Source organism: Tachysurus vachellii, chromosome 17 (assembly GCF_030014155.1).
Source record: "Tachysurus vachellii isolate PV-2020 chromosome 17, HZAU_Pvac_v1, whole genome shotgun sequence".
Lineage (NCBI taxonomy): Eukaryota > Metazoa > Chordata > Actinopteri > Siluriformes > Bagridae > Tachysurus > Tachysurus vachellii.
This window is the reverse complement of record NC_083476.1, coordinates 12,895,048-12,918,549: the sequence shown is the minus strand read 5'-3', so window position 1 is coordinate 12,918,549 and position 23,502 is coordinate 12,895,048. Positions and strand designations below refer to the sequence as shown.

Genomic DNA, 23,502 nt, shown 5'->3' with positions numbered 1-23,502 from the left:
TGCGCCTCACACCCTGCGCTTCAAAACCTGCGCCTGCGCTCCAAACCCTGCGCTCCAAACCCCGCACCCGCGCTCCAAACCCTGCGCTCCAAACCCCGCACCCGCGGTCCAAACCCTGCGCTCCAAACCCCGCACCCGCGCTCCAAACCCTGCGCTCCAAACCCCGCACCCGCGCTCCAAACCCTGCGCCTGCGCTCCAAACCCCGCACTAGTGCACTTATAACCCTACTGTGATGAGTTTTAACAAAGGTAAACATGATCATGGTTATTGATCATTTTCATTCAATTCCACTTCGTTCGTTGTTACTTAAACAAGTAAACCTTGTTACTTATTACTTAAAAAAAAAAGGCATGTGAAACAAACTGTGACTGTAGTGTGCGGTATCTGATGTACCGTGTGAACGTTTTTGCATCCAGCCTGCAGTGGGGGTAGTATGCGGTTTGGGACACAGCCTCTGAAAGAGTTTCTGAAACGCACATACACACACACACATACACACACACACATACACACACGCACGCACGCACGCACACACACACGCACACATAAACACGCGCGCGCACACACACACGCACGCACGCAAGGACGCAGAAGTTGACGCCACATGTGATTCTGGTCAGAGGAAAACTCCATATGAAACTGATGTAGCGCGTTGTTGTGGATTTAAACTGACTGTTCATGTTGCACGTTGGATGAACTTGAACAGTGTCCGATCCTTTTTTTTTTGGCTGGCGAAAAATCGGGACTTCTTCTATGCACATATTAGTAAGTGTGATTATTGTTCAATACGTTTACTGTGTTGTTTTTCATCAGGTTTAATGAAAAGATTTACTGCTGAGTTACTGTATGTGATGATTCTCGAAGCTCATGAAGTAAAACTCGAGTGTGTTTCAGTGTCCAGCTGATGAAATGGACTTTTTAGAGGAAATAAGCTTTTCTAACTACAGTGTGATAGGTTATTTGATTAATATTGTTATTATTGTTGTTGATATTATTAAAAAAATATATTAAAAAATAATAACAATAACAACAGCAATAACAATATTAACAATAATAATGATAATGGGGATGAATTCCAGCAGCCTTCCAGTAGACTTTAAAAAAAAATCCTTCACAAGTTTTCTCATTCAGTGCAAGGGTCAGAATTCATTCTAAAACTGTGGTACTATGACATTCACTTCACCAAGTAAAATAAAAATGATACACTCAAGGTATAAAAGACGATGCAGGATCTCACTCTCTGTGCAGCTATGGTGCAGGTTAGTACTTTTTGTGTAAAAGGCAAGAAGAACATTCCAGGAGAACCAGTGAGGTTATGAGACACATGTCATAAAGACAGACTGAGTTTCAGAGCTAAGGGGCCAATTGCTTAGAATTCAAAAGTCAGACAGATGGACGCTGAGCAACAAAACATTAAGCAGAGCTTACAAGAATTCCCAGAGCCCCCACAGAACATGTATTTAATTTAAAATTTATATAAATTTTTTTTTGGATGAAACCTGCATTCTAAATGAAAATGTACTATTGTATTAACATATTAAATCATTAGCTATTATATCTTTTTTTTCTGGACTTTTCACTCACCTAAATGTACATTTAAAACTATCCTTATTATACTAACATGACTTCCTGGTTTTAATTTCAAAATTTAATTATACTAAAGTTAATCTTCCATAGAAATGTTTTTAAAGTTTTAGATGTCTTTCATTTAAACTTTTTTTATTAATTGATAACTGCTGTTAATAATAAAATAGATAAATTATTTGAAAAACCAATACAGTCATAACCCCAGGACATACATCACTGACTGTACTTTGAGAACCATGGTTTCAGAACAATACAATAAAAAGAAGAATGCTTTGCTGGAAAGTTCTTATGCATTTGTGTTTCACATGATTTAAAATTTTATGATGGGAATCGATTCATTGGTTCTTTGTAACATCAAGGAAGAAAATGTTTTTTGGGAAAACATCAGCATAAAAAGGAGGGATTGTTTTAGTGAGAAAGTCTCTGAATTCTCTTATTGATCCTACTGGACCCACAGTCTAGTTTTTTGTCATTTTCAGGGTTGGAGGAATAGAATTATAACTGCATGACCTTACATGTCACCCAGAACATGTCCAAACAGAACAGTTTTTTTTTTTTTTTGCTGCCTACTTAAGAAGGTATCCTTCTTCCCCATGAAATGTAAGCAGATTGACATTAAAGTAGGTGCTGAATATTATATTTAATACATTATATTTAATCGTCAGTGCCATGTTAATATCCTTTGTTCTTCAGTTTCAGCTCTAATAGTGAGAAATAATAAAAGAATTAATAATAGCAGTTATGCATAATGGGGGGCACGGTGGCTTAGTGGTTAGCACGTTCGCCTCACACCTCCAGGTTCGGGGTTCGATTCCCGCCTCCACCTTGTGTGTGTGGAGTTTGCATGTTCTCCCCGTGCCTTGGGGGTTTCCTCCGGGTACTCCGGTTTCCTCCCCCGGTCCAAAGACATGCATGGTAGGTTGATTGGCATCTCTGGAAAATTGTCCCTAGTGTGTGATTGCGTGAGTGAATGAGTGTGTGTGCCCTGCGATGGGTTGGCACTCCGTCCAGGGTGTATCCTGCCTTGATGCCCGATGACGCCTGAGATAGGCACAGGCTCCCCGTGACCCGAGGTAGTTCGGATAAGCGGTAGAAGATGAATGAATGAATGAGTTATGCATAATAAAAAAGTTTATTTAATGCATAAGCATTTTATTTTGACTCATTTGACTCAAACTCATTTACTGACCAGTTTAATCATTCTGGATCAAACATGATTGTGTTTAGGTCCCAAATCTGTTGGCTATTCTTAAAAGAATATAACAATGCTCGCAATAAAATGTCTGGGCCTGTTTGGTTTAACACCACCCCAATAGGCCCCACCTCCCTGAGGCATAAGCTTACCCTAAACAAGGAAGTGAGGTAAATAATGATAATGTTTCACTTTGCTCCACTTTATATACATTAGCTCCAAAGCTCCAGTGCATCAGAGAAGCAAACGATTGAGTGCATTTGGGGTAAAGGAACATTGTGGAGGTTTGTCCAAAGTATTCCTTTAAGCTTTTCAGGAGAATTTAGAGAATTTAGAATCTGGGTTAATCTCAAAATTGGCTGTAGTGCAGAATTTCTAATTTTGAACATCGGTGATCAGATGTGGTTGCCAGTGTTGTTTTACAGTGTATGTGTATGTGTATGTGTATGTGTACAGTATGTGTGTGTGTGTGTGTGTGTGTGTGTGTGTGTGTGTGTGTCACTCAGTAGAATCACTTACATAATCATGACATAATTATACCTTGTGGTTATTTTTGATTGACAGATCTGTACAGTGCTGCTTCCTTAATAAATGTTCACTCACTTATCAGAATAAAACAGAAGAAAAACACTCATTCACTGACCAGTTTAAGAGAATTTGATGCATCTCTGATGTCATCTACAGTGGAAGTCAAAAGGCAGTAAACATGTCCCTTAAAAAATATGGTGCACTTTGGAGTATTTTTAATATGTACTTACCTGATGTGAGTACATTCAGCACATTCACTATATTGTCATAAATGTATACATAAAGCTTACTACATCAATGTGATATCTGAGAAAGTCTTTAGCTTGATAGTTCATGAGTCATGTCAGTAAATGACCTTTAAACAGCCATTTAAACTGCAGTTTGAAGTTTTAACAAAAGAACATTGTCACAATGCAGCTTTATAAAAAATCTGGAGATAGATTCAGATCTCTAATGTTAAAGCGAGAACAATAACTGCTTGAGATGATTCGAAAAAAAGAAACCTGTCCTCTTCTCTTCTGGGTGACACCGGATAGAGTGACTATAACTATACAGTATGTAGAGCAGGAGTAATGTATGAGCAGAGTGTAAATAAGAGTCCTGGGATTAGCAATGTAATGAAGTCCTGGGGTTTCATTACAGAAGTTCTTATATACACATCTACAGTATCCAGAAGGGGTAAAACTTCAATATAAAGTTTTACTAAGTAAATCTAAATTGAAATTAAGGTCTGTTCTAATCCTGTTCTCAATTACACTATAGTGTACATATAATGTTTTAATAAATAAATGATCAAAACATATCACAGATATTATATAGTGTTTTCCCTGAACGTAATATGAATAGCCCTGAATATTTATCTTTAAGTGTACTTTAAAATGCAATACATTTTCTTCATCATAATCACCGTGCTTATTTGTTCTAAAGACACAAAATAAACATTAGCTTAGAGTTAGCAATGTGTGTAAGGATGTCGATTTTATTAGAATATATTGAGCTGAAATGATACACTTGTGTATGTTACACAAAACACTTTCTGACGGTGTATCTCTAGAACTGCTTAGATTATTAACAGAGCACTTTAACCAGGATTTAACATTAGGATCTTAAAGAGCCTTCTGTCAATCAGTCTTTAACACACATGAGTTCCCACATTATGCTTTAATGTATTTATAAGTGTATTTATATATTTTGTGGTAACATTTGTTTAATGTGTCGCAATAGCACCCAGTAAACTGTAATAAAAAAGCAGAAACCCAAGGTCTGTGTGCCAATCTAAATGCATCACACTTCAGGGTGGTGAAGTGGTTTCCTCTCTTGCTTTTCTGAAGAGTAAACAGGTACGGTTTGGAAATCCCCATTTCAAAACCGTCTTCCAAGTAGAAAAAAATAAAATTACTGTGAAATAAACAGATATGATCTTATTCGTAGCTTTTATGTGGCTGAATTGATTACATTTTTTACATTTTAAAAATAGATTTAAAATGACCTCACAGGGGTCAAAGCAAAGTGACAAACCTATCAGCATTTCTATTTATTTTTCTCTTTTTGTTCTTTTCGTTTTTTACCTGTCACAGATAAAGTGCATTATCATCATAGTATGTCACTCTGTGATTGAGGCTGGGTTTTGATATCTAAGAGCCTCTTAGAAGCACAGATGAGATATCAGAAGACATCAGCTATTTGTTGTGGGGACATAATTGAGTAACAGGAACAATGTTGCATTGTGTAATTTAATGATTAATGGTCTGAGTCATTTTGCCATTCAGATCAGCAACGCTAAAAAGAATCATGTGAATGCAAGCATAAAAGAATCATTTATTGCATTGCTAAGCTAATAATAGCAAGATTGCTGCAGAGGTCAAACGCGCATTTCCTGGTCTTATGATGAACTGCAGATATTCAAAAAAATATTTATGTCTTAAAATACATCCGTATTGTTGGCCTTTAGGATGGTCTGGTTTGGGATGGTGGGAAAATGACCTTCTGTTTCAGAGAATGATTGCTTTTTTGACCCTTGGAGTAAGGCTGATCTTCCAGATGTGATTGTTCTGTCTGCAGGGTTTACTGACCTTCTCTTGAAGTGTCTGTTTCTCAACGTCAGTCTGGGAGAAAAAAAAGGAAGAGGAAGGTTGGAAAACAAGAAGGAACATCACATCAGGAGGACTAACAACACTGGTGTAAAGGAAACAGCATGCATAGTATAGGAAGGGAGGGTTGAGGTATCATTAGCCCTTCAACTTAGACTGTCCTCACCCTTGAGCCTGGAGCTCCGTGGCCCAGCAATGAGTGCCACTGTGAGCTTTCAGTCCCACACCACACTCGCCGTAAAGCAGTCGGCATGGATAGCAGTGTATTTTCCTTTTACGTCATCCTGGAGATACTGATTGCTGCACTTGCTGTGGCTGGAAATGTGCTGGTGTGCTGGGCTGTTAGCCTGAACAGCAATCTCCAGACCATCACCAACTACTTTGTGGTGTCCCTGGCAGCAGCTGATGTGGCCGTGGGCCTCCTTGCCATCCCATTTGCCATCATTATCAGCACAGGCTTTTGCAGTCACTTCCACGGATGCCTGTTCATTGCCTGCTTTGTCCTCGTGCTCACACAGAGTTCCATCTTCAGCTTGCTGGCGATCGCCGTCGATCGCTACATCGCCATCAAGATCCCACTCAGGTGAGATTATTGTTGCGTTCTCTTGGCTTGGCGCTGAAATTGTAGTTATATTGTTTTATACATTTGTAACACAAGACATCAAAAAATCACAAAGCAACATTATTTTCTTGTTGCTGACATTGTCTAGTTTGTACATTTCTTCAATGCCTCACTATCTACATGTAAATGTATGTAAACATTTATCATTATAACATAGTCTTTTTTAATGACAAGTCTGAGTTAGTTAAAAGTAAGAAATATTGAAAATGATGTATAATATTATTTATAATATTATTTAAGTTGCAACCAGGGGGGCACGGTGGCTTAGTGGTTAGCACGTTCGCCTCACACCTCCAAGGTCGGGGTTCGATTCCCGCCTCCACCTTGTGTGTGTGGAGTTTGCATGTTCTCCCCGTGCCTCGGGGGTTTCCTCCGGGTACTCCGGTTTCCTCCCCCGGTCCAAAGACATGCATGGTAGGTTGATTGGCATCTCTGGAAAATTGTCCCTAGTGTGTGAGTGCGTGAGTGAATGAGAGTGTGTGTGTGCCCTGCGATGGGTTGGCACTCCGTCCAGGGTGTATCCTGCCTTGATGCCCGATGACACCTGAGATAGGCACAGGCTCCCCATGACCCGAGGTAGTTCGGATAAGCGGTAGAAGATGAATGAATGAAGTTGCAACCAAATATTAAAAATGACAATGTAATGGTCTCAAATTCAGATCAATATAATGTGCTCTTTTTGCTGGTTAGTATTTTGCATAATTGTGTTTGTGTTTCCATGTTTTGCACGTGTATGTGGGTGGAGTGTTTGTACTCAGGACCAGAGGCTGACTCCACCATATCTCCACATTGAAAATAGCAAAGAACAAATTTTAGCTCTGATTACTTCATTTCCTATTCAAATGCTAACAAGGCAACAAGATAATAATGATACAGTACATCCTGTGGTTGAGGTTTTGGCCCTGACACTTTAGTCACGTTCACTAAAACGTGCAGCTCCATTTTTTTCTTTTCTTTTGTTTTTTTCTTTTTTTTACCCTGAATTTACCTAGAAATACTTCTATTTATGCAGTTATGTATTCGTACCCACAGTCACACACATCAAACACTAAAGTTCTCACCTAGTTCTAAAACTAAAGATAGCATTGCAATACCAGCTTTTATTTTAAAAGTAATGTTTAAATATGTTTTAATATTTGACATAGGTTTATATCATATTAATGTTGATAACCAAGAGTTATTAGAGGTTTTAACTTTAAAGGTTAATTTTGGTATGTTATTTTGATAGATAGATAGATAGATAGATAGATAGATAGATAGATAGATAGATAGATAGATAGATAGATGTTATACACATACTGTATATACATTGATCTGTCATAATATTAAACCACTGACCATTGGATTAACAAGAGAATAACTTTGTTTATCTTGTTACAATGGCAACTGTCAAGGTTTGGATGTTTGTGGCAACATTTAGATACACTGCTTAAAAAAAGTATGGGAACCCCTGCTACACGGAATCACTGATACTGTGGTGCTACTTGGTGGCTTCAGGTTCCTTTGATACATAATGTCCCAGAGGTTCTCAATTGGATTCAGGTCCGCTGAACATTAGAGCCAGTCAATGGCATCAGTGCCTTCATCATCCTTACTACTGGCTAAAATGAGCCATCCTTATTTTTGACTCATAGCTATGGTTAAAGCTATAGACTGAATACTTTTTAACTGACATAATATATTTGGAGGTGGGCACGGTGGCTTAGTGGTTAGCACGTTCGCCTCACACCTCCAAGGTCGGGGTTCGATTCCCGCCTCCACCTTGTGTGTGTGGAGTTTGCATGTTCTCCCCGTGCCTCGGGGGTTTCCTCCGGGTACTCCGGTTTCCTCCCCCGGTCCAAAGACATGCATGGTAGGTTGATTGGCATCTCTGGAAAATTGTCCCTAGTGTGTGATTGCGTGAGTGACTGAGAGTGTGTGTGTGTGTGCCCTGCGATGGGTTGGCACTCTGTCCAGGGTGTATCCTGCCTTGATGCCCAATGACGCCTGAGATAGGCACAGGCTCCCCGTGACCCGAGGTAGTTCGGATAAGCGGTAGAAGATGAATGAATGAATGAATATATTTGGAGATTTCATGTTTGGGCTGAGTTATTCCTGTGAGTAGGGAGAATTTTTGAAATGTTTGAAAAGTCTAAAGGGACATGGCAGGGGAATTGGCAGGACACGTCTAACTTCTTAAATGGTTTCAAGGGGGGCCTTTCAAATAGAACTTGTAAAGGAAATATATAACCTTTTTGATTCATCCTGTTTTGGATGGACCAGAAAACATGCCTGAGCAAAAAAGAGGAATTAACTGTTCTTGAGTTAATCCAAGGTTGAGGTCTCCCAGATATTTGGAGTCAAGTTGTTCCTGTGAATGAGAAGTCTGTAGAAGTCAGTGCAGGTTGTGTAGTTCAGGTGTTGGAGGTGTTGATTGGGTGAGATTCTGATGGTTCTCAGGCTCTGAACTCTTTGAATGTGTGAGTATGTCAGTTTAAATGAACCTCTGTGCTGCTCTCCACTGGGAAGAAGATCTCACGTCCCCAAGAAAGAACTAGATCAAGTGAGCAGTTGCCAGCAGAGGCCATTTGGGAGAAGATATATGCAGCACAGCTGGCTGTTGTATGTGCCGGTCTGAATGAAGGGTCCTAGTTATAACGGTGCGATTTTTAATAAATGTCTCTTGTCATATGCAAACAGCAGTATGTTACAGACAACCCAGGATTAGCAGTTGTAGCAGCACTGAAGCCCATTAACACTTTGTTTTGGCTTCTGTTCTTCAGAAAGACAGAAAACATTACCAGACAATTTGGTTTGTCTAAACTCCTGCACCATGTTGTGCACTCACACATGTTGTTAAATGATGAGGCAGAGCAAACTGTTCTGTGATCTTCTTAACTGGACATTAATGCTGTAAAGCCTGTAGTCAAAAATCATTTCTGTTCATTCTAATAATTATTATAAAATGATGCACAACGAATAGAAAAACAGATTCTGAACATACGATATATTCAATATTTTACCAATTAACTATATAAAGTATCATGCATTATTAGCACTATCACCTTTTTATATTTTTAAAATACAATAAGAAACTAATTAAACCAAAACATGTACCTTTATCAGACATACTGGCAGATACAGTAGATAGACAGACAGACAGAGACAGACAGACAGGGTTTTAGTCAAAGGTTATTAGTGTCTTACTTACTCAGGTCATTTAATTTGTAATATGATAAATTGATGTAATTCCGATTATTTGTGACATGCAATGTTTATTTCCAGTATTTGGGATTTAATTTAATTAAATTTAATTTAATGGTTAGTGTTGTGTTCTGATTACATGTGTGTGTGTCTGTGTGTGTGTTTCAGGTACAACAGCCTGGTGACGAATCAGAGAGCTAATGGCATCATCTGTCTGTGCTGGATCTTGTCTGTGATCATTGGTCTGATGCCGATGCTTGGCTGGCACATGCCCAGCTTCAGCGTCACCAATGTCACGGACGACACTTGTTCCCCCGGCATGACAAAGTGTCTGTTTGAGAGTGTGGTCTCAATGGACTACATGGTTTACTTCAACTTTTTTGTCTGTGTTCTCGTGCCATTGGTGGTTATGTTGGTCATCTACGCCCGGATCTTCATGGTGGCTCGTCGGCAGCTCAGGCAGATGGAGCACAAAACATCATTCAGCCACAGTGAGGGATCATCCTCGACCTCATCATCTCGCTCGGTGCTACAGAAGGAGGTCCATGCTGCAAAGTCTCTCGCGATCATTGTGGGACTGTTCGCTGTTTGCTGGCTTCCTCTGCACATCATCAACTGCTTCACCCTGTTTTGTCCGAAATGCCCGCGCCCACCGATCTGGATCATGTACATTGCCATTATTCTCTCACATGCAAACTCGGTGGTGAACCCCTTCATTTATGCCTACCGTATCCGAGACTTCAGGTTGACGTTTCGCAAGATTATACGGCAGCATTTCCTCAGGCGGCATGACAGGCTGGCCAACAGGAACACCTCCACCAAGATTAGTGTCATTGAATCATCCTTCACCAACATGACTAATGGCAAAGTGCCAGATTGCAGTGCTGGGAAAAGTCTTTGTACAGATAGAGACTTATGTACAGATAGAGACTTATGTACAGATAGAGACTCAAATTCCTGTCAAAATGATAAAAATCCAGAGTGCAACATTTCTGATCTACTTCCTGATCAGATTAGCAATGAAATTCCTTCCGAGATTATGCTGGTGAAGGACTGCTGCGTTATCACTAATGTCAGGCTGAGCTCCATATCCACAAGGACTAAACATGTGGTGAAGCTTACAGAGGTCTCATGAAGCATGACATTAGCCAAGTTTAAAAAACCTATAGCCTTGTGTGTTCTGTACATTCGAGGCCTGATTACTGTCTGGAGTCAGATAAGCTTTAGGTTCTCTGTATCTACGTACATTTGTGTGGGAACCGGATGAACATGGCTATTAAAATGCGACACATCTCAAGTGTCTGGTTTATTGGATGGATTTCCCACGTCTCACAATTACGGTGCTTTTGAAGTTTTCAGTTCTTTTCAGTTCTCCACAGTCTTATTATTTTTTTCCCTTGACATTTCTAGTAGTTTTGGAGTTTCAGACACATATTCATGTATGTCATGAATGGTAATTGTGGTACTAACAACAGGGAAATAACTAAGCTCTGTGACCTTGAGGAGTCATAACCAATTCACACTAACAAGTGACAAAGTGATCATTGATTTTCTATGTACAACACAAAGCTGTGATTTCAGTAACAGTCACAAAAGAAATTTAAATTTAGATTTTTCTAATGCATATTAGATTTAACTGTTATAAATGACAAATCCAAATGGTTGATACTAGTGATTCCTATCCTGTGGTGTGTGGTTTGATTTTTCTTCACTTCTCCCCCAACCATTTTAGTTCCTTTTTACAGTTCTTATTACTGTTTTCCTACATACTGTATGACTTACAAAAAAGTAAAGGAAAGCCTTTCTTCAACTTATCCTGTCATAAACAAATTTTAATTAAAGGTGTATAGAGAAGGTATGAAGAACTCTAAAGCTTGGAAAGAAGAAGCATTGTTGGTACCTCTGGCAAGAGACTTGCCAAGGATTGTACATACATCTATACCATCAACACCACATAAATCAAACCTAAATACCAGCGACAAGCTACAACCGAAACGAATGACTTGTCACTTGCTAGTGTTGTTAGGTAAGACTTGAGAAATGTTAGCAAGTAGACGTAGATGGTACGAAATGGGGTGTTGCATGATCTCAGCCACATGAAAAAAAAAGGAAAGGATTTTTAGGAAGTTAAGTGGAGCATGAGGTGAGGTATTTTTCTCACACTTACCACAGTGCATGGGGTATCACGAGTTTTGGGGTTGTGGTGAGGTTTAAACAGTAAAGCTGTATTCACAAAGAAAATCCAGGAAGTGTTGCTTTTAATTTAGGTAACATCAAAGTAAATTGTACAGTACTCTTATGGCCAGTAGATACTGTTATACACATTATGTATGTATGTAATAAAGCCAGGCTTCACCACAATCTTGTCACAGCTTCTATGAAGTTCGGGATATTCCTCTACAAGCCCAAACGACTGACTGTGAAACATTTAGTTTTTTGGCAGTTTTGAATTTTATCAAATTAAAAAAAAAAAAAAGCAAATTTTTCAATGCTGTTTTTATTACAGAGATTTTCCTGTGCGTACAGTCCTGAGGTTTCATTTAACTAGCTTGCAAAATACATTCCTGAAACTACTGATGTTGCATCAAGGGTTTTCTTTTTTTTTTTTTTTTTTTTTTCAAAGTTTAGCTAAGGTACTAAGCACTTTAGATTAGCACAATATTAACAGAAAATAAGGGTTTTAGGAATGAAAACACGCATTTTACTGCTTTTGAATTCTGGATTCTGGTCAGAAAAGTGATGATCGGTGATAGTAGTGAAACAGCATATGACAAATTTTCTATTGATGAGTTCATTATACTATGCTATCTTTTCTATAGTAACAGCTCATTCGTGTTGCAGATGCTCCATATAATCTAAACATAGTAATAAATACAAGAATGTGTTGTTATTTAACATTTATTTAACGGTTATGAGAACAAACATTTCTTAACTGTGCAGGAGAAAGAATAAAGAGAGCCTCTTGAAGGAGGTAACGTCTATATTAAGTGATAATAGGGATGGTCCACAATATTAAATGTACATCATTGGGTTCTTTTTTCAATTTGTCAAAAAAATAAACATGCAGGAAGATGGAAAAATGAATGTGTGAATGGTGTCCTATGATGGACTGCAGTCCCGTCCACAATAAAGTCTCCACACACACATACACACACACAAACACACTCTCTCACACACACAGCATTGTTGATTTTGTTTAGATAGCGGTGACTGATGCCAGTTGTTCATCCTAATGTGATACAAATCAGATGCACAGGGACATGATGGTGCCTTTTATTGTGCCATTATCTCCCCTCTGACCTCATTATGAGACTCTATGCTGCAAAAGAGATGCACGTTAAAATTGTCCGCTTCATAAAATACAGTGCTTTAGCTACAAGTGAAATAAAAAACATATTCTGGAAGATGAACTATGTTATAAATATATGTTTGGAAAAGGTGCAGCTTCTATTAAAAGAGGGAGCAAATAGATGGAACAGAAAAGATTATATTCCTGGAAAATGATTCACTGTTTTAATTTCTTTTGCTGTCATCAAAAAATTGTCACCTGGCTTCCACCTGATTTAGCCTTTCTCGTGTAGTTAGAGCTTGACATAAAAAGCCATTTTTTCAAAATTGCTTTTTGATTAGTTCATTTAGTATTTGTCATAGTGATCTGGCAGCTGATTGGCTGATAAGGTTTTTTCAGGTATACCTATTCATTTATTGATTCATTTACAGATTGGTTCATAGACTTGTTTATTTACAGATACATTCAGACTTGTTTCACTGTTGATCTGTTCATTCATTTTATAGATTTGCTCACAGATTCATCCACCAATTCATTCAGTGAATCATGTTCCAGTTCCACATTTCAATACATAATTCATTTACTGATTTAGTCACTGATTTGTTCACCATTTCATTCCATTTACAAATTAGTTTACTGCCTCATTCACTGATTATTTCACAGAATTGTTTACTGATTCATTTGGTATTCCTGATCTTTACCAGTAATACCTATTGTTTGGTGTTAGTCTATAATATGCATTTGTTTGGACTGTCACACACATTTCAGACACTAGACACATTTCAGTCCTTTTCAGGTTCCAGCAGCTGTTTGCTCTCTGAATACTGATGTTATAAGTCATGCTCTGTGAAGAGCATTTGACGTATGACCCACTCCATAAGATCACATACAAAATCGTACTGCTTTTTGCTGCTATTAAAAATTTTTTGAAACAACATAAACGCAAAAAGCAGTATTAGCCTCAAAAATATTTCCAGCAACAAATAAAAAAGACATTTTTTGGTAGGAATAATATGAATAATAAACATGAATTATGGCATTTTCTCCCCAAAGGTTTTGTTAATCTCTCTTCAAGATGGGTCTGGTTTGCTGTTATGTGAGTTTGCTCAAGCATCAGCGTTACTGTGGACCGGAAAACTCAGTCTTACTGTCACTGTGCTCTTATATAGTCTCAATCGTTTTCAGAACCAAGACACTTCCAGAACAAAGGCTTTCCTTTAATCCTAACTATATAATTCCTTGCTAATGTTTGGAGAGAATTGGCTGATGTGTATTCGAGTGATGTCTGTTTTACTTTTTGCTCATGGAGACACTTTTTTAGTTGGTACATTGTTCTTGTTTCAGAAAAAGGGAAGTGTTGTACAGAATTTGCACTTCATCAGCAGGACAAAGACCACAGTCAAGAACTGAAGCTCTGTAGTTAAATGAGTGCAACATAAAGGTCTGAGCTGCAGTCAGCTGCTTTCTTTAGCTCTTTTTTTTTTTTTTTTTAACTTAATGTCTGACAGAAAAAATCCAGACATTTCTACAGAATTTGCACAATCCTCTTCTGGTGCTTGCGAGAGACGGCATGTTATATAACCATGTTTTTTCAAGGTGTGTGTAAAGTAAATTAAAGCCATACTATGCACTTTCATCATTAGCTCCTGTATCCTCAATGATATTGCATTTGGGTGCTTTTTGATAATTATGGCAATTATTTGAGGGTTGTCTGATTCTGTAGTGAAGCTGGATGATGTTGATGTTGTTGTGTGTGTTTAATAGGGTGGTGCTTGGAAATATAATGTCATGAAAAACAAAGGATTTTTTAAATATACAATCTACAAGACATTAAATTCTAGCTAACCTTTAGCAAGGTTTAAAGTTTAAAATGTTTGAAAGAAGTTGACCATATTAAATAGCTGAAATGTAGAAACTATTTTCTCATATTTATGAGTTTATAGAAAATACTGTATGCAACTGTGTTTTGGGTGCAAATTGAAGATTGTGATGTCCTTAAACAGGAATTTTCTTTTAAGAAGGTACATTAGATTTCTGAACTAGATTTCTGTCTTCCTGATGTGTTCTTATGGAACTGTTGAAGAGATAAACAGCTACAGTGAGGATTAGCTATTATCTATAATTAGACTCCATGCAGAAATTTTTTGGCATTGCTACTTGCATATTCGAAGAGCTCCAGCTGTTTATATCTTTTTTTCCCCCAAATGCCACTATAGCCTAGAGCAGCAATAGAGAATCACACACACTGGGTCCAGATTAACTACCAGTTCAGTCAGAATACTTCTTTAAATCTCACTATCCATTACAAACCATTTGTATTTACAGTATGAGCTTTACACAAACCAGTATGGCTTACTCACTTACTCCAGAATGGCTACTAAATATCATCTTAATAACAAACAGTGGCTGAAATTATATTTAAAAATTGTCAAACTCTTTCGGGATTATCCTAAATCAGCTTTTCTGTGCAAATCTACTGTCAGTGGTGTTGAAATCAAATCAGGACTGTGTGTGAAGGTACTTCAATAAAACATCTGCTCTGAGGAGTAACCATGTAACCAGGAGGAGCATCACATGCTGTGGATAATATGACTAGATCCTTCCTGGCAGCTCGAACCAATCTCAAGTCAAGTCAAGAAGTCAAAAAGCTTTTATTGTCATTTCAACCGTGTATAGATGCAGTACACAGTGAAATCTGACCATTTTCCTCTGACCTCTCTGATCAAGGTGTTTCCACCCACAGAATTGTTCCTCACACAATGTTACTTGCACCATTCTGTGTAAACTCTGGGCACTATTGTGTGTTATAATCCAATATTAACAGCTTTTAAAATACTTTTTTTCCTGGCAGCTATGTTATTTTATGTGAAAGTTTCAGAGATCACAATGGAATGATCATTCTGATGTTTGATGTTTGTACTATGTTGGAAAAAACCTGAAACTCTTGACCTGTATCTGCATGGCATTGTTCTGCTGCCACATGATTGGCTGATTAGCATGAACGTGCAGGTGTACTGGTGTACCTAATACATTTACATTTACGGTATTTTGCATGACATATCAAGAGCGGCATATGTTTTAACTCATTATGCTGCTGCTTTTCTTTTTCTTTACAAATGAATGTAACTATATATTTAATTATTCTTATTTATTAACAAGAAGAATGAGAATGGTGTGTGTGTGTGTGTGTGTGTGTGTGTGTGTGTGTGTGTGTGTGTGTAAAAGTGGATTTAATAAAGTCAAACAGTTTTTACTCTCTCTGTTATTGGATGTTATTGGACTGTGACAGCTCCATCCTTTAATGAGACAGATATTGCCTTTAAAGTTCTCGTACTGTGATCTGAATTCCCTCCACTGATGTCGTTATTGTGGTGTGAGTCAGAGTCAGAGTAAGTCACACATCAGTGTTTATTGACACCTTCATTCAGCTGCTGAAATGAGATTCTGGGATGTTTCTTAGATTTACAACATCAATCTGACCTGTTTTTCACTTTCTAGCTGAGTACAGCAAAGGAAATTCCTCAAATGTCTAAAGCTTCACATTCTCAAGGTCAGTATCAAGATCTGTGTTAAAGAAATTCACCTGCTGTTTTCTGGTGGCCACAGACTCACTCAACTCACTTTGGAATGCGTTTACAAATTAAGTTTAAAGTGGTCCTTTATTATCGACAAATCACATCCTGTCACATCCTGTTACATCCTGCTACAATCCAGCTTAAACTAATACATTACAATACTTCATGTAACTGCTGCTATAATACTAGTCTTCATTCCAGTATTTCTGCACATGCAAAATTGATTGGACATACAGTATTTACACTGGTCAGCGCTGTTTTTGTGTATTGTCTTTTGTGTATTGTCTTTTGTATGTATGTCTTGTATTTTTTGTTTGCACTGTTTGCACCAGTTTGCATAGATGCACTTTATGTGGTTAGCACTACTTACTTAAGTCCTTAGCGCTGTCTTTGTTTTATGTAGCTTCATGGTCCTGGAGAAATGTTGTCTCATTTCACTGTGTACAGTGACAGCTATATATGTTTGAAATGACAATAAAAGCTACTTGACTTGACTTGAAACCATTGGAAAATGAAGCTAGGCAGCCGATAATTGGGGTAAAGACTGGAATGATGCCAAACTACTATAATAAAAAATATTCTTTTGTCTATATGTGATGACAGGTTCTATAAGTACAGTTCCAATGATGAGCTACACTGTAAATTTCTTTCTTGTTTTTAGATGACAGGATGTCCCACTGACATTAAAAAGATCTGAGGCTCAAATACTTTTTGAGAGACACAGGCTTGTACCGGAGGACTCAGGGACAGTTTATAAGGATGTATGTACACACTGTTTATTAAACAGTATAGAGTCAACACTAGGAAATCCAAAATAACAAACATCTATACAAAATACAATATTGACGAGTAAAGTAGAAATCTAGAAAACACAAGCTCAGGACTGAACCTAGTGGCCTAGAGCTGTGTAGAGTTCACAGAAAATTAATCAACACCCTCTGACCAATCAGAATCCAGACTTCCATTACAAGTGCAGCTGTGCTTTATTCCTTTAACTGACAGTGAAACATTGATTGCAGTCTAAATGACTGTCCAAACAGTCTGTATTTCTTTAGCCTCAGATCAATACAAATAAATTATATGTTGAACTGCTGCTTGCACAGTGTCAGGTTTCAGCTCAGATAAGTTCACTTGGAGATATTTTATTTTATAAAGGGCAAAAAGAATACCAAATCTAAAAAATAACAAGAACCATTGTCCATTTTTACAAGGCAAAGGCATAGACTAGGCTGTAGCTGCTGCTGCTGTTGCAACATACTTGTAGAAATAAACATACATTAGCATCACTGGGCACATTTTCTCCATACAGTGTGATTTTGAGTTCAACAAATTCTGTTCCGGAGTAAAGTTTCTGCAGAAAAACATCAATTACAAACAAACAAACTAATACATGACTAACCTCTACATTTTTTGATTGCCAATATCACTATGGTCATAATTCTGTATTGTATTTATTTAAAAAATAATAATAGTGTAAAATAATTGCCAATGGTCCCCTAAATTATGCTTTAATAACTTACACACTCCATTGGACATCAAAAATGCTCAAAACCAAACAGAGTTTAAACAACCCTTATGGTCTTTTACTGGAATTAGTATCTAGAATTAGTTTACTGAGAACTAGTATCAATTCTCTTTTTTGCATATTCTCAATTCTCTTGAGCGCATAGTTTATAATCAACTGTCTGTCTGTCTCTTGCAGAATAAACTCCAAAATCACAACCAGTTTGGCCTCAAAGCAGCACATACCACAGAGACCACCCCTTTTTCTATCACTGAAAAACTACATGCTGTTAGATCAGCATTTGACACAACCACAAGACTCTCACTGGTGTCCCACAGGACTCAGTACTTGGTCCTCCCCTTTTTTCTTTATATGTTCACTCTTTTGGCAAATTTAAATCCTCTCATGGGTTCTCTTGAACCACTGCTATGCTGATGACACTCAAATTATTTTCTCCTTCCTGCCCTCAGATACCACAGCTTCTTCTCAGATCTCAGGAAGTCCGGCAGACATTTCGTCATGGATGACAGCTCATTAGCCGAAACTTAATCCCAGCAAAACTGACATGTCATCCCAGCTAATTCATCCCCAGGCCAGAATCTTGCAATATTCTGACACAACTGGCCTTCAGCCACTGCTCGCAACCTTGGGGTACTCATGGACAACCAACTGTCCTTTTCTCTCAAGTTGCTAATCTGACATGCTCATAATGGTTTCTTCTCTACAACATCAGAAGAATTCTGCCATTTTTATCCACACAGGATGCTCAGGTGCTTGTTCAGTCTTTTCAGTCATTGCAAGACTGGACTACTGCAGCTCTTTGCTGGAAGGTCTACCTATAAACACAATTTGTCCTCTTGTTTTCAACAACTTGTTTTCAACAAATTGTTTTCTACCTGTTTTAAGTTCTTACATATCACCCCACTACGATCCCTCCACTGGCTTTCTGTAGTTGCATGCATCAGATTCAAAACACTGAAGCTTGCCTATAATGCGAAAAATTTGCAGTGAACATTTCCTTTGGAGAAATTTGACCAGTTTCCTTTTACCTCAAAGCTCTTATCACCCCTCACACCACACCTCGCTCCCTCAGAGCTACCAGCACTGTTTGACTGGCCCCACCATCTCTCACTTTAAAAGTTAGGTATACATCAAGACTGTTTCTGTTCTGGCACCGAAGTGGTAGAATAAACTTCTAGATGTCCAAACAGCTGAGTCACTGGCGACAGGTGTAGACTAGTAAACTAGTGCTTATTTTTTCCTGGTTGTTTTATGTATTTAAAAAAAAATTAAGTTGTGCGATATTTCTGTCTGCGGCCTAGTGAACCAGTGTTGATAGTGGCGCATCTGTATGTCTCTCTGGATAAGGGTGTCTGCCAAATTCCATAAATGTAAATGTTATACAAATAATTAATTACATCCATCATAACAAAATAAGATCACACAAGCATTACTATCTACCCAAACAAAAATAACAACGTAATATAATAAGATTAAGTATAATAACCTATATACCTTTATTCTCTGTAATCTTCTGTACAGAAAAGAAACGATATTGTAATATAATATTTATGAATATAATCTTTTACATTTAGCAAACAAACAAACAAAAACAAAACAAAGGCTTTAACTAAAAAACAATATATAATTGAACTAAATATTAAACTAATTTAAATAAATCCAGCAAATTTTATTGAAATAATAATAATTTAATGTAACGCTTTCATTTTGATGAAGTTATATCACTGGGGGGGCACGGTGGCTTAGTGGTTAGCACGTTCGCCTCACACCTCCAGGGTTGGGGGTTCGATTCCCGCCTCCGCCTTGTGTGTGTGGAGTTTGCATGTTCTCCCCGTGCCTCGGGGGTTTCCTCCGGGTACTCCGGTTTCCTCCCCCGGTCCAAAGACATGCATGGTAGGTTGATTGGCATCTCTGGAAAACTGTCCATAGTGTGTGATTGCGTGAGTGAATGAGAGTGTGTGTGTGCCCTGCGATGGGTTGGCACTCCGTCCAGGGTGTATCCTGCCTTGATGCCCGATGACGCCTGAGATAGGCACAGGCTCCCCGTGACACGAGGTAGTTCGGATAAGCGGTAGAAGATGAATGAATGAATTAAGGAGACTGTGTGATTTCAGCAGTTATTTACAAAATATTTAACCCATAACCCAATTAATAAGTATTTTGGTAGTATGTTTGGGATAAAAGCATGTTAGTAAATCAGTTCTGCCCTCTACTGTGGATAAAGCAGAAATGACAACAATACATCAGACAGGAAAGAAAATTTCACTTCAATACCCATAATGCCACGAACGCGATTACGCGTTTGACGTCACTTCCGTCGTTCTGCTGCATTGTGGGAGCGGGAAAACGTTACAAATACTCACGTTGCCGCTTCCGTGTGATTGTAAACCATAAAGGTTCTTATTTGCTCCCGAGCTGTTAAAGGTAAACAAGTAAAGTGTTTTATTGTTTATTATTCTCTCTGGGTTCGGGTCAGGGTTTTAAATTGCGAGTTTGAACGTTAGTTTTCATGTTTCAGTGAAGTTTGTATGAAATTAGCCACGTTAGCTAACAGCTAGCTAAAAGCCCCAGTAGGCTAATCAGCGTTAGCATGTGAGCTAAATACTGTTTTCTGTCTGTAAATGTGAATATAGTTTACTTATAAATGAGCTGTTGTATACTTTCCTGTCTGTAGTTATATATAAGTATAAATAGATTATTTATGTGCCTTATAAATGTTTGTGTTCTGGTTCTAAATCCGGTGCTTTTTTTTTGGTTGTGTTTTAATTGTTATTTTTTATAAAATTCGAGTTTCATTTAACTGAAGTAGATGAAATCGCTCAAATCAATGAGATTCCTTTTAAAAGTTAAAGAAATATTTTGTGTTAAATTATTTGATAATTCTCATTTGTTTTACCTTTTTGAATAAACTTTATTATTTATTTATTTATTTATTTATTTTGGTCTGTACTTCGGATATAAAATCTAATTTAGCTATATATAGTGAGAATATTTGTTTTATAGTGAGAATAATCTCATAATATGCAATTATAATAAGCTTTATAACGTTAGAGGCCTTTGTTCACAAACCAAAAGGTGAGATTTTGGATTGAAAATGTAGCTCTTAAAAGGTTTGTGATGTTATTTCCTTCAGATCAGATGAATAGTGAAGGCACGCAGTCGTGTTTAGTGTTTTGTAACCTTTGTACTGTCTTGCTGTAGGTTTTTTTTCCATCATGTCTATCGGGGTCCCCATTAAAGTTCTGCATGAAGCTGAGGGTCACATAGTCACCTGTGAGACCAACACTGGTGAGGTGTACAGAGGCAAACTGATTGAAGCTGAAGACAACATGAACTGTCAGGTAACTGAGGAACTGCTCACACACACAGTTATCACTCCAAGTACCACAAACAAGACTCGGATGTTCGAGACATTTCAGAACAGTTACCAACGGATTGGGACGACGGTGCTTTTTCTCGTTTTATACAATAAGCACTCTGCTTATTTAGTAAATGTGTGCAGATTAAATAAAGTGCTGGTTATTATGAAAATGCAATAAATAAATAGGAAATCTGCAAATGCTTCAGTTAATCTGTAGATATGAAGGTTGAGAAAGACTCAGTCTTTTGCTAATTATTCTTTGAGACATGGAGAATTGTCAGCCAGCTGATGTTGGCATGATTTTCCATCTTTATTTAATAAATCAGTCGGAAGTGTGGAATCTCTATTTTGAAGATATCATTTTGTGAATTTGGAGAACAAATAATTACTGTGCTATAATGCTAAGACTCGTTATTTTCCTGACTGTAGTTTTTAATATCCCACTGCAGTTAACGCCATAAATTCCAAACAAGTTAAAACAAATGAAAGGTTTAGAATCTCCACTCAGGATTAATTTAGTCTACAAGTGAGAAATATTGAACAGTTTCTGCAGCTATAGTGAATATTTTGTGTAAGTACTGATATCTTTCTGCTGTGTAATCACTTTTTCTTTCAGTGGAGGATTATCTGCTTCACACTACAGTAAAGTGCACACACATTAACTGTTTTCTGTCTCAGATGTCCAACATCACTGTGACGTATCGTGATGGCCGGGTGGCGCAGCTGGAGCAAGTCTACATCCGTGGTAGTAAGATCCGCTTCCTTATCCTACCGGACATGTTGAAGAATGCTCCTATGCTAAAGAGCGTGAAGAATAAGAACCAGGGAGCCGGAGCCGGTCGTGGCAAAGCTGCAATTCTTAAAGCTCAAGGTAAAGAATGACGCCTGTTTGTCACCACCGCACATGTGCTTACATTTCAGAATGTTTTATGGTATTTTTAAAATATAAATGGGATTCAATATTGTAAGCTGATGAACTTTATAATTAAACAGAAATTGTTTAAAAAATCTGTCAAAGTACAGAATTTTGCAAACTCAAGCAAATTTTTTAAAATGACCTTCTGTTTGGGTTAATGTGCATTATGTGACGTCACAACTGGGGAAGCCCTTTTTGATTTGTGTTGACAATGAATACAGACTTCATAGAAAGTAATTATGTATGTGACTTTACTGATAGGAAATTATAAGATCCAGTGTTTGGGATTTCATCAATTCAGTGTTTTCTGCACAAGCACATCACAAAATTGAGTCTTTTGCAGCAACAATAATAAAATAAAAATGTATATGGAGCAGCTGATGTTCATCTTCAATATTCACACTTAATTTTTCATATCAAAACAAACTGATTTCTATCAAGGTTGCTTTAAACAAATGTGAACACTGCATGCTTATATTTAGAGCAATAAATCAGATGCAGACCAAAAAGTCAACTGAATTGTTCAACAGATCAGACAACTCAAAATAGTTTACTATACTTAGTATAGTACTATACTATACTATAATAGTTTACTTTTTACAGTACAATTGAATTGTGTAAACATGATTTTTAAATTGAAAGCTTTGTTCAATTTCATTGTCCTGTCTGTTTTAATCAATCCAAAATGAGGTATAGAGTGTGCAGTATGGAAATGTTTAATATCTTCAACCGATGTGTTAAGGTTCATTTCACATGCACCATAGACGTATTTATTAGTGGCTGCTGTTTTATTGTAATCTAAAGGTTTCAGTGAATGAATACTAGCTGTACAAACACATAACGGTCATTAGGGGGCGCAGAAGTACTGTTCTATATCCAGTACTAACCTCCTGATGTGTATTAACTTCAGGTGAGGAGGATGTAGCTGTGCTGTACCTTATCCTGAGATGTGCAAAATGTTTACAGCAGTTTTCTATAAAAAATATTCACCTCATTACTGTCGTTCTGTTGCAGTGGCTGCAAGAGGTCGAGGCCGGGGAGGGCCAGGAGGACGAGGAAACATCTTCCAGAAAAGACGATAGTTTATCAGAACTCTGTACAGTCTTTTTTCTATTTTTTTTTTTTCCTGCCCCCATTATCTTTTTCATTCATGACCCACTTTTGGTTTGTAGTGCCTGATTTTGTTTTCCTTATTAATTTACTTTTTACCTTTTTGTAATTGACTTGTTGGGTTTTTTTTGTAATTGAACTGAATAATTCATTTCTCATTGGTTTTGGAACAATGGAAGAAATGTGAATGAAGGTGTAATTATTATTACGCTCTAATGCTGGTGTTTCGCATTGCGAGGAACGCCGACTGCTTCGGTTCTATTTTTTTTTTTGTAAAATGTGTTTGTATTGGAATACATCACACTCTTAATAAAGGTTAAACAGTTTAATCTGTGTGTGTTCGTGTTTCTTTCCCCCCCCCCATATTGACTCAGACACCCAAACCTGTCTAGTGTTACACCATGTATATGACTAGACTAAATAAAGTTAATAGTAGCCGAACAGAGGGAAAATAATTAGAATTGCTTCAGGGCAAAACTGAACTGGTTTGTTGGAGTAGATGTTCACCAGGAAGGTTTTGTTT

At 37.6% G+C, this 23,502-nt stretch overlaps 2 protein-coding genes across 3 annotated transcripts; both read left to right on the top strand.

Moving 5' to 3' along the window:
* The first annotated feature begins 564 nt into the window (after positions 1-564).
* On the top strand, positions 565-10,543 carry adora2ab (adenosine A2a receptor b). Of its 2 annotated transcripts, none has more exons than XM_060891209.1 (3): positions 565-766; positions 5,370-5,981; positions 9,372-10,543. In XM_060891209.1, exons 2-3 carry the CDS (start codon positions 5,650-5,652, stop codon positions 10,336-10,338), a joined length of 1,299 nt encoding a protein of 432 aa, XP_060747192.1. In that variant the 5' UTR covers positions 565-766; positions 5,370-5,649; the 3' UTR covers positions 10,339-10,543. The 2 variants fall into 2 exon arrangements, with proteins under 2 accessions (XP_060747192.1, XP_060747193.1); XM_060891210.1 differs by lacking the exon at positions 565-766 and adding an exon at positions 4,547-4,648.
* Positions 10,544-19,873: 9,330 nt separating this feature from the next.
* snrpd3l (small nuclear ribonucleoprotein D3 polypeptide, like) lies at positions 19,874-23,308 on the top strand. The gene is made up of 4 exons (XM_060890744.1): positions 19,874-20,016; positions 20,794-20,933; positions 21,632-21,824; positions 22,884-23,308. The coding sequence occupies exons 2-4, from the start codon at positions 20,808-20,810 to the stop codon at positions 22,949-22,951; spliced, it is 387 nt and encodes a 128-aa protein (XP_060746727.1). The 5' UTR covers positions 19,874-20,016; positions 20,794-20,807; the 3' UTR covers positions 22,952-23,308.
* The last annotated feature ends 194 nt before the right edge of the window (positions 23,309-23,502 follow it).

Coding starts and splice junctions, on each gene's coding strand:
- adora2ab (XM_060891209.1), top strand. CDS start 5,650: ATGGATAGCAGTGTATTTTCCTTTTACGTCATCCTGGAGATACTGATT. Junction 5,982..9,371: donor GCCATCAAGATCCCACTCAG/GTGAGATTATTG, acceptor TGTGTGTTTCAG/GTACAACAGCCTGGTGACGA.
- snrpd3l (XM_060890744.1), top strand. CDS start 20,808: ATGTCTATCGGGGTCCCCATTAAAGTTCTGCATGAAGCTGAGGGTCAC. Junction 20,934..21,631: donor AAGACAACATGAACTGTCAG/GTAACTGAGGAA, acceptor TTTCTGTCTCAG/ATGTCCAACATCACTGTGAC. Junction 21,825..22,883: donor TGCAATTCTTAAAGCTCAAG/GTAAAGAATGAC, acceptor GTTCTGTTGCAG/TGGCTGCAAGAGGTCGAGGC.